Source organism: Megascapheus bottae, chromosome 26 (assembly GCF_031878675.1).
Source record: "Megascapheus bottae isolate mThoBot1 chromosome 26, mThoBot2.hap1, whole genome shotgun sequence".
Lineage (NCBI taxonomy): Eukaryota > Metazoa > Chordata > Mammalia > Rodentia > Geomyidae > Megascapheus > Megascapheus bottae.
In genome coordinates this window covers 5,230,911-5,242,424 of record NC_143534.1, presented here as the reverse complement: position 1 = coordinate 5,242,424, position 11,514 = coordinate 5,230,911, and the positions used below count along the sequence as shown (strand labels likewise).

Genomic DNA, 11,514 nt, shown 5'->3' with positions numbered 1-11,514 from the left:
AGACAGAGCCATTTCCCTGTGTGTGGAGAGGGGGCTGGATCAACCCGTGGATGGTGTAGACAGAGCCATTTCCCTGTGTGTGTGGAGAGGGCGCTGGATCAACCCGTGGATGGTGTAGACAGAGCCATTTCCCTGTGTGTGTGGAGAGGGCGCTGGATCAACTCGTGGATGGTGTAGACAGAGCCATTTCCCTGTGTGTGGAGAGGGGGCTGGATCAACCCGTGGATGGTGTAGACAGAGCCATTTCCCTGTGTGTGGAGAGGGCGCTGGATCAACCTGTGGATGGTGTAGACAGAGCCATTTCCCTGTGTGTGGAGAGGGCGCTGGATCAACCTGTGGATGGTGTAGACAGAGCCATTTCCCTGTGTGTGGAGAGGGCTGGATCAACCTGTGGATGGTGTAGACAGAGCCATTTCCCTGTGTGTGGAGAGGGCGCTGGATCAACCCGTGGATGGTGTAGACAGAGCCATTTCCCTGTGTGTGGAGAGGGCTGGATCAACCCGTGGATGGTGTAGACAGAGCCATTTCCCTGTGTGTGGAGAGGGCGCTGGATCAACCCGTGGATGGTGTAGACAGAGCCATTTCCCTGTGTGTGGAGAGGGGGCTGGATCAACCCGTGGATGGTGTAGACAGAGCCATTTCCCTGTGTGTGGAGAGGGCTGGATCAACCCGTGGATGGTGTAGACAGAGCCATTTCCCTGTGTGTGGAGAGGGCGCTGGATCAACCCGTGGATGGTGTAGACAGAGCCATTTCCCTGTCCCTTCCTGGACACCACAGGAGGGACGCGGTGGACCAGGCCGGGCAGGCCCGTCTGCCTCACGGGGCTCCTGCGGGGACTCTCACTCACCCGTCTGCTCCTCCCGTCCTGCAGGATCGTTGTTTTAACGTGCTCCTCACACAGTGCTCACCATCACACTTTTAAAGGGGGAATTGTCTTTTTTTTTTTGACTCCAGGTGAGTGGAGCAGGTGGTTGACCTTGGTGCTCGCTTCAGGATGAATTAGTGCTGATGACGGGGGGCGGGGAGGGGGGCGTGGGGGACCCGTGGGGGGCCGTGCGGGGCCGCGGCTGCCAGGCCCGCCCGCCGACGCCGAGCCTCCCGGGGCGCCCGGGCTCCGGGGCCGCTCTCCCCGCCCCGGGGGCCTCGCGGGGCCGCCCGGCGTCCGGGCGCAGCCCGGCGGGGGGCGTCCCTGCTCCTCGGCCCCTTCCCGGGTCGCCGGAGCACGGGGCCCGCAGCCCGGGGGACGCGGGGTCGGGGCGGCCGGGCCCGAGCCCCGGATGGCGCGGCGGCGGGTCCCGGCCGGGGGGACGGGGACGGGGACGGGGACGGGGACGGGACGGAGAGGATCACACAGTACGGCGGGGCCGGGTGAGGAGAGGGGTGAGGCGGGGCGGCCCGGGGCGCCCCCCGGCCCGGGACACACAAGGCCTGCACGCTTCACCCGCGCACCTCCCAGCGCCGACTCCTTCGGAGGACGACCGCCCGCCTCTTATATACCCTGCTAAAAATAGCCTGGGAGGCCGCCGTCCAATCAGAGCCCGGAGAGTTCGAATTGACCCAATGGCGAAGGCCGTCATGGAGAGGCTCGGTCACGCCAGGCGGGGCCGCGGTGAGTCAGCCTCGGTGATTGGTCGCAGCTGACATCATCGGCACGCAGCCCCCCCCGGCGGGCCGCGAGCGGTGGGATTGGACGGCGGGTGGGGCGGGCGCTGGGCGGGTCACGTGGTCGGGGGGGGCGGAGCCGTGGGGGGAGCCAGGCGGGGGAGGCGGAGGGGGGAGGCGGGCGGCTGGCAGCGGAGCTTTGAATAGGGAAGTTTTGCAGGGGTTACGTTTGCAGTCAGTCGGGTGTTTGCAAATATTGTGTGGGGCTCCGCGGCGCCGCGCGGGCTTAGCGGGAGGGTCCGGGAGCGCGGGGCGCCCGTGCGTGCGCCGCGCCGCCGTGGAGTGGGCCGGAAACTTTCCCCCGCGGCGGGCACCGGGGAAGCGTCTGGGGCTCCGACTGCGGATCGCGCGCCGCCGCCGCCCGCCCGCCGTCCCCGAGCGCGGGGACCGAGCTCCGGCCGCCCGACATGGACGTGCTCCCCATGTGCAGCATCTTCCAGGAGCTGCAGATCGTGCACGAGACCGGCTACTTCTCGGCGCTGCCCTCGCTGGAGGAGTACTGGCAACAGGTAAGCCGGGGCGCGCGTGCCGGGGGGGATCGGGAGGGATCGGGGGATCGGGAGGGATCGGGGGGATCGGGAGGGACCGGGGGACCGGGACCGAGCCCGCCCCGGGCCGCCCGCGCGCCTCCTCCACTCTGTTTTCCATCTTCATTAATTTTTATTTCTGGCGTGATGTGGATGAGGATGAGGGGAAGGAGGAGCAGGAGGAGCAGGAGGATGGCGGTGGTCAGGGAATACTTGTGTGTTAAACAATAAACACGTCCTACCGTCATTCCATTAAACACACGCCCGGAATGTCGGGTGATTTTTGTTTTTTAAATTAAAAAGGACATCTCTATTTAATTTAATTTTTTTTTTTTTTTTGCCAGCGACGAGCCGACTTGTCACTTGGTCATTTCCCCAGAATGTGGTTTTTTTCTTTTTTTAAATGACCTTTCCTGAGCTTCCCAAACGCATCCACCCTAGGCAGACCCCAGACCCCAGACCCCAGGCCATCCCTTGAGGGGCAGAGGGGGTCCTGCTGGTACCAGGTCCAAACCCCATGGCTGAACCAGTGTGCCTCGACTGCCAAAGGGTATTTTTCAAATGAGATTTTGTTTTGATCTTGTCAGGGTGTGGGGGGAGGGAGAGGTAGTGTTGGAGGATTTGTTGTTTGGGGGTTTCTGCCTGACAAACAGGCCAGCTTCCTCTTCCTCTTCTTTCGGAACTCAAAGCCATTTCCAATTTCTTTCCTCTCTTTGGATTTCTTACCCCTGTGCTTATATTTATTTATTTTTTTATTTTTTCTTACCTGCCCCTCTTGGGCCAGGGGGTGGAGGAGCTGTTTGCAGAGCAGTGACTGACTGAGCAGTCATATGACAATGAGCCATTCCCAGTGGCTTCAAGTCTTTAGTTGAGGAAAGAGGACTTAGGGTGGTTTCCGGCATTTCAGTGAAACCAGAGAATTTGAGAGCCAACAGAAATTGCAGACATGTTTGTTTTTTTTTTCCTTCTTCTTCTTCCTCATTCTACTTCATAGGTTTGCCTGAAGGATGAGAGACTCCTTTAATACTTGTCTCATTGTCTTAAAACAAACAAACAAACAACAGAACATAGAAATAAACAAGAGGGGTTTGGTGTTCTCGACTCTCCGGCTTTATTTTTTTATTTATTTATATATTTGTTTAGTCTCATGGTGAATTAGCAGATGAGATACAGTCTGTGGGTTTTCAAAGTCTAGGAAGCTTTTTAAGGAGAATGTAATGTAAAAGTGTTGGAAGCTCCACTGGCCAGTTTAATTGTTCCCACTGCTGTCTCCTGCTTTCCTCCCCTCGCCTCCCCCTTTTTTTCCTCCTCTAAGACGTGATTGAAATTGATCTAAGTAGTTTCCTTCGGGCATTTGGGATTTGGGCAACCGGCCAAACTTAGCCCCTGGCCGCCTTCTGAGGCTTTTAAAACTCTCTGAGAGCTTCAGTTCTGGTCCCCAGTGCTCATCAACGTAATGGAGATTTTAAATTAGCCAGATTATTAAAGTTTAACAAGATCTCAATAAATGTGCTTTCCTTTTGCTTCGGGAACATTCATAAAATGTACGGTGGCTTCTCAGAATACCACAAGTGTGCATTGTAACTTCAAGGTGATGTGGGTGGGGAGGGGGCAGTGACCAACCCCCACCCCCTCGGTTTGTTCCTGTCTGCAGGGAGGGGGAAACAGGTCTAGAGATGTTCTGTTAGAAGGCACAGTGCTACATAAGCTTGTGTGCCCCGATGGTCTGTGCCCTCCTGGGCAGTGTGGTGTCAAAATGAAAATCTGTGAGGTAGAGGGAGCAGAACAGTCCACCTTATATGGGCATGCAGGCAATGTAGTGGCAAGCAGGACAGACATGATTTGATCCTAAAATGTTTCCTACCATTTTTCTTTTCCAGTGGCTAGAAAGTTTGAGATGGTGGGGAGAGGGCATGCTGGTCTCTCGGCAGTTGTAGCTTCTTGAAAGGTTGGTTGTGGGGTTGGGGCGGGGCATCGTATTCATGACACATTGCATGTCTATTTGAACTGGGTCCTTATTTGGCTGTCGGTCAGAATTTCAAAAAGGAAGTCTCCTTTGGCATTGCGTGAAAGAAGTAGGAGTGTGGATGAGTCATCCAGTTGTGCTCTTGGCCAGGAGATAAAGGTCTTGCTCTTTGTAGGACTCCCGGCTGGGATGAGGAGTAATTTCCCCCTGGTATCCTTGACAATAGCACATGGCCATTCTTGGAATCATTCCTGCACTCCTGTTGTTGAAGTTTCTTGGTTTATTATTTTCCTCTGACCACTGGAGAAGTCATTAAAGTTTGGTGGCCAGCGGCGGGAGGAGGGGCAGGGGTCTGTGCTTGGAAATGACATTCTTTGAAACCCTCAGTCTCAGGCTACACAGGAAATGGGTGATTTCTCTGCAACTCTCTTGATGTCCCTGAATACAGACAGCTCAGCTCGCTGCTGTATGCTCTGGTGGGGTGTTGCCAGCTGTGTCCCTAAGGGAATCTGTCCGAACACATGGTGTGTGCTGTGCAGTCTTGCTGTTGCAGAGTATTGGGTGGCGTGTGTGAGTGGTGGATGGCTGGGCTTTTCCTTCATACACACGGTTCTTGAGAACGTCAGATGATCTGGTTAAACCTGTTGGAGGACCGGGTGTATGCGTAAGGCTGGTTTTCTTTGTGTGGTTTTACGGGAAACTCATTAGAAATGTCAACACTTGTAACTATAACAACAAAACAGGCTTAGTGTTCATCACTGGTTATGGCCTGGCATTAGGGGAAGAAACCAGAGGCTCCCCCCCACACACACACACTGCTTTTTCCTTCTGAATTCTTAACCGTTCCTAGAAGCCAATTTCCTCTCACTTTCACAAGGACACAGATTGTAATTGCAGAAACTTCTGTGCCCACATGGTTCACACCTCCACCGATTTATCTGTCCTTTGTTCTTGCATGTTTTATGGCATGTGTTGATTTTTTTTTTTTTTTTTTTTTTTGCTTTTTGCTTTTTGGTTCCACTTTCAGGAGTGGTTTTAACAATCACGTGCCTTCTCTTTTGGTTCGTTTTGCACAGACCTGCCTGGAGTTGGAGCGTTACTTGCAGAGTGAGCCCTGCTATGTGTCAGCTTCGGAAATCAAATTTGACAGCCAGGAAGATCTGTGGACCAAAATCATTCTGGCTCGGGAGAAAAAAGAGGAATCTGAACTGACTATTTCTTCTAGTCCTCCAGAAGAGACCCTGATCAGCCCGAGCTTTAGCTACAACTTAGAGACCAACAGCCTGAACTCGGATGTCAGCAGCGAATCTTCTGACAGCTCCGAGGAATTGTCCCCCACCACCAAGTTTACCTCCGACCCCATCGGTGAAGTCTTAGTCAGTTCAGGAAACCTGAGCTCCTCGGTCACCTCCACCCCTCCTTCATCTCCAGAACTGAGTGGGGAACCTTCTCAAGTGTGGGGCTGTGTGTCTGGAGAGCTGCCTTCCCCGGGGAAGGTGCGCAGTGGAACTCTGGGAAAACCTGGTGACAAGGGCAGTGGCGATGCCTCTCCGGATGGCAGGAGAAGGGTACACCGGTGCCACTTTAACGGCTGCAGGAAAGTTTACACCAAAAGCTCCCACTTGAAAGCCCATCAGCGTACACACACAGGTCAGTCCCCTGATGGGACGTGGGAGGTCGGCCACTAGTGGGCGCCGTGGCGTTTGCTGGGACTCCCAGGAGATGGAACACCTCTCTTCTTCCTCTGTGCTTTCTTCACCCAAGCTTTGGGGTCTTGGTGGCCTGTAGAGTAGAATCCTGAAGACTGGATGTTGGAGTCAGATGAGCGGTCATTTCCCCTAGTCCAAAGCTCCAGACTTCCACCCACACTTCCCAATCCTGGTTCCCCCAGTGTACGTGTATCACAAGGGTTGAGTTGCTTCTCATTGTGTTTGCAATGGAAAGCCAGGGTCAGAACAGAGAGCTTTCTGGGTAGCATGGTGTGCTGGTGATGACCTGTGAAGCCAGCCTGAGTGAGCAAGTCATGGATTGCTTTGTTTGGTCAGTGAGTATTTATTGAGGAAATCTCAGGATGACACAGCCATGAAACAGTGGTTTCATCAGGAACCCTACTACTTAGATGAATATCCAATATAAAAACCACCAGGACAACTTCCCAGGATAACTGGGAAGAATCGTTGTCCATTTTGAGACTAAAAACACATGCAAATTCTTCTGCTAATGAAATGAAAACGAGTTGCTGTAAGATCAAGTCAAGGGCCTACAAGGATACCCTGAATGTCAAGGCAGTGTTTGTTCCAGATTGGCTGTAGTATTATTATTATTATTTTTTAAAACTCAGGTAACATTTCTATTGAATTCATATTTATACCTTGACCCAAGGAATGAAGTCATTTAATTGTCATGTAGCAAGTGATTGGAGGTTTCCCAGAAACTTATGATTTCAGTTTTGTAGAGAGGTGGAAGTTCCCAGAGGAAACTCTGAAGACTCATTCCACAGGGCAGTGAGTAAGAGGCAAACCAGGGCTAGAGGGGAACGGTTTCCATGGAGAAAGCAATAAAACTCCACCATCAGTCAACAAGGCTGTGGGTCTGTCAGTCCAGGGGCTGACACCTCACCCCATAAGTATTTGACCAGTCTGCATGCTGACCATTGTTCCATGTTAACTTGGACTTTTGGTAGCATGGATTTTTTTTTTTTCCCATACATGGGTCTCTTGGATAACAGTGTAGAGGTTTGAGGAAACTTGAAGCACATTGTGAATTCTGAAGTCACCAGGACCCTGAACTTACATTTGGCCACTGTATGTCTGCTGTTGACCTTCCCCCTCCCCTCAGCCTGTCGGTGAAGTCATGGCGTGCCTGTCATGTGCTCTCTTCCCAGGAGAAAAGCCTTACAGATGCTCATGGGAAGGCTGTGAGTGGCGTTTTGCCAGGAGTGATGAGTTAACCAGACACTTCCGAAAGCACACTGGTGCCAAGCCTTTTAAATGCTCTCACTGTGACAGGTACGTAAAGGAGGGCCGCTCTGGAAGACAGACGTAGGACCATGCAATGTGGTACTCAGAAGAGGCTAGAGTGCAGTAGGGTTTTTCTTATTGGTTTAGGCCCATCCTGGGACTCGAACTCAGGCACTAGAGTAAAGCTAGCTCTGTGCCATTTGAGCCACAATGCTAGTTCTGGCTCAGGAGAGTTTTCTCATGGACTCTCCTGTCTGGGCTGGCTTCAAACCATGATCTTTAGGTCTCAGGCACCTCAAGTATCCAGGACTACAGGCAGGAGCCACTAGCACCCAGCTGCTGTAGAACTTTGAAGGAAGCCCAAGGATTTCCGGGCTTTGCTTGACCTTGGTTTTTAAGCCAAAGGCGTTTTAGAAAGCCTCTGCAATGTGTCTGTCGGAAGAGAGTGATTTCTTTCGTGTATACCTTTTGAAGATGAGTCATCCCTTGGTTTGCACAGTTGAGCCTTTAGACCTGAGGTCAGTTGCCCTATCCCAGTGGACTCCTCAACTTCGGGTTGGAGACCATTTTAATATGCTCTCCTAGATAAGGATGGCCTCTCCTGGGACTGGTTGTCAGGGGCTCAGGAATGCCAATCCTGCTGCCTCCTCTAGAAGGTTGAGTGGGGTCTGGAGGTTCAGGGTAGAAGGCAGAAAGGAGGCGTTGGAGGGAACCTAACTTCTTCCCTTCTGATTTGCTCTTTGCAGGTGTTTCTCCAGGTCTGACCACCTGGCCCTGCACATGAAGAGGCACCTCTGAGGGAACAGGGTGAAAATCCTGTAGGCTAAGAGGCTTCCAGGCTGACAGATGGCCGAGGAAGGAGGGATGCGTGTTCCAGCTAAAGCATGCCATTTTGCACCCTACCCAGTTGCCTCCAGGGCCTCTTCTTTGGAAGGTCTTTAGAGGGCTAACAAAAGAAAACAAAACAAAGTCTTGTAAGCAACGGCATAGCACTTGTGGTGCTTGGTGTGGGGGTGTTACTGGACTGGCTGCTGGTACTCGGCCTTCTGCGAGGCGCCTGGGCCGCGAGCATGCGCACGGAGAATGTGAATGGTTGGGTTTGACTGTATGTTGAGGATCTGATACTGACTGTATGGTGGGCCTGACTTTTTTTTTTCTTTCCTATGAGGGGGAAAAAAAAATAATAACAGTTTGAATGTTTTGTGTGTAAGGAATATACCATGAAATGAGACAGCCATCTATCATTTCTTGGGAGATTAAAAAAAAAAAAAAAACTAAAAAAAAAATTAAAAATGAAAAAAAAAAGAAAAAAGAAGGAAAAACTAGGAGGGTGGGAGTGGGAACTCAGGACCCCAGAGTGGCGAGTGGTAAGGGGCAGGGGTGTCCCCGTCCCCCTTCCCTGTGTGAGAGGAACTTTTGATGTCTAGTGCAGCTATTAAAACGTGCAATGTGTTACGTAGCTTGTTGGAGTAGCTACAAACAGCTCATCCTGTCACCCATCGTATAAGCTGTATTTACAAATACAACACAATGATGATTTTTTTTTCCCTTATAATACAAAAAAAAAAGTTATGCATGGTCTGGGGGGAAATATCTGCTTTTCCATTTTTAAATCCAGACTGTAATCTCAATTCCAATTAATGAGCAGCTAAGATACAGTTTGTCTAATACCATGATCCCTAAGGCGGCTGGGCTTGGCAAGACATAATTCCCCCCTCCCCTTCTATTTTATAACCTCCCCACTTTTCCAGAAAATAGGTATTGTGCAGTGTGTCACAGAATCATTTTTTTTTAATGATTCTGAACTTAAATTAGCCCCCTTTTTTGTTTTCCTTGGAGAATTTTGTGATGCCCTTTGGAGAAATTAGAATACATTGAGTATCTAAAAGCTAGGGCTGGAAATTGCTGGTCTAAAGTCACATTAAAGGAAGAACCTAAAATTTGTCTCAGTTGTGTGGATGAAACCACTAAGCTTAGAAACTGTTTTCTCACGCAGCTATGTTTCTCTTATTTATGCCTTGAGGACTAATTTCTGGTTTTCTAGCTGTTAATGCACTGTTGACCTTCATAATGGTGCCTTATGCAAGTGCCCCCTTAGTGGGGGTCTTATACAGGGGAATGGTGATGCATGCTTACTTAAGGCTCTTTTTCACCTGGCATTGTACTGTATTCATGTATAATACACAAAAGAAAAACAAAGTTCTCTCTAAGGTCCTCCTCCACAAACACAAACAGGCAAAGAAAACCCTCTTAACATGTCAGCATTCGTTCATTATTTCAGACTGACTGCTTGGCTGTCGGTATTAAGATGGGGGCAAGAACACCACCAGAAAACCAAACATAGTATAATTGAAAAACTTGACCAATTCTGTCACAGTGAGACTTCCACATAGACCTTGCACAACAATTGTAGAGATCACATACACCGGCTGTATTTAATATGTAATATTTTCACACATATTAAAGATACAGAAATATATTTAAAAAATCAATGTCAATGTATTTGCTTAAAAGGCACAAGTTTCACATATCTATCTAGCTATCTGTTGGTAATACAGAAAGTGTACTACTTTTTTTTTAAAGTGGGCGGAATTCTTGTGTATGTATATTTGCGTGTATAGTATGTGTATGTGTATATATATATTATATATATAGATAATATATAAATATATTTTTAAGGAGAAACTAGAATGTTTAGCTAGAAAATTCTACAGCCTGTGAAGAGATATTTCAAAATGGCCATAAAGGAGGTTAAAAAAAATGAAAACTATAACCTAACTTTTTATAGAGGCTTTGTCTTTAATTTAATAATTTGCTGAAGACTTTCTTGGCATTGAATCAGTTCCACACTGCTGCTGTTGCTTGTCATTATTGGCCAGTTGGAATAGGCACCTTTGGCCATTTTGGGAAGTGATATGAACAGAATACCAACAAACCAGTTGGACTCGGACACAAGGAGATTTTGATTTAAATTTCAGCCTTATTAGAAGATCTAACCTAAGAGTAAGGTGATCACAGGGATTCTTTTTTAGAACACTTTTTATGCAGATGAAACTATTTTTTTCCAGCACGTCGGTTCTCCCACCTTTTCCACAAAGAAATCTGCCCAAATTGGCATATACTTAAGAGGACAGCTGATATTTCATCCAGCTGCTGGCTTCTGGGTGTGGATCTTTCCTTTATATATATTTATATATACAGATATGTACATATCTTTATATATCTATATATGCACATATATATACATGTATATGTATATGTATATATATATATATATATATATATATATATATATATACATGTGAGTCTGGCTGGGCTGGTATTTTGTTTGATCTTCCTGGAAATGAGCAATGATTAAAAACTCACAGAACTGGTTTTTGTTTGTTTGTTTAAAAAAAAAAACTGGGCTGTTGAATACATTTACCTAAAGAACTTACTTCATTTTGCTTAGGGGGAAAATGCACTCTGTATTTGGTGATTCAAAATCCAAGCACTTGATTTGCTAGGTTTTGGAAAACTCCTTTTTTGGCCGTGCTGAGTGCTTAGCCATAACAATTCCATTAAGCAAGAAAGTAAACAACAAAAAAAAAAATAACTTGCACTGGCTTGTCTCTCTTATGAAACACCATTGGAAGTTCTTTGAGTGGGTTGGGGCTGGGTGCCCAAGTCTGTCGATGCCTGTAATTCTCATAATAAGCAAGTACATAAAGAAGTATATTCTGTTCAGGTGATAACTGAGCCTCCATCAAGCAGAAACTTTTGCTTGAAATTAAAAAAAAAATTTCTATCAGTGAAATTTCTTTTTATTTCCTTTTTTTTTTTTTTGGAAGCACCCTGTTATCTAAAGAATCTTTGTAAGATTTTTGTAAACTTTTGTTTTACAAGATTTTATTTGAAATTGTTTTTTGCAAGATTGTTATATTTCTGTATGAATGTATTTTTTATTGGAATAACATAAAAAGAATTCTTATCAGCGTCTTGAGTCAGGTTTTTTTTCTGGGCTGGAGGGGAGGGGTGAGGGAGGGAAAGGAGCTGGTGAAACAAATTCCTGCTCACTTACTCATCGCAGGCTTCCTTCTGGGTAAATCTCCATTGTCCAACTCTGAGAGCCCAGTTCCAGCATTTCCACGTACCACAGTCTGTCCTGGAAGCCTGACATATGTTAACTTCTCCTCAAAGTTTGACCAAAACAGCCCCTAACTTTGGGGCTTAATAAGGACACTAAGACACACAAGCCAGAGGACTGACTACAGGAGAGGCCTCCTTGGCACAGCAATAAAGGCCAGTGAGCCCTGCCCACTTCCCCAGCCCCCTCCAGCAGCCCTGGGGTCTTAGCAGTGGGAGCTGGACCCTCACCTGGCCTGGCTGGGGTCTGGGACATGGAGAAGACTTTCAGTT

The 11,514-nt window shown here is 48.5% G+C and overlaps 1 protein-coding gene across 1 annotated transcript; it reads left to right on the top strand.

Moving 5' to 3' along the window:
- The first annotated feature begins 1,789 nt into the window (after positions 1-1,789).
- Positions 1,790-11,091, top strand: Klf6 (KLF transcription factor 6). The gene is made up of 4 exons (XM_090318812.1): positions 1,790-2,172; positions 5,233-5,806; positions 7,041-7,164; positions 7,863-11,091. Exons 1-4 carry the CDS (start codon positions 2,071-2,073, stop codon positions 7,912-7,914), a joined length of 852 nt encoding a protein of 283 aa, XP_090174938.1. The 5' UTR covers positions 1,790-2,070; the 3' UTR covers positions 7,915-11,091.
- Positions 11,092-11,514: the final 423 nt, after the last annotated feature.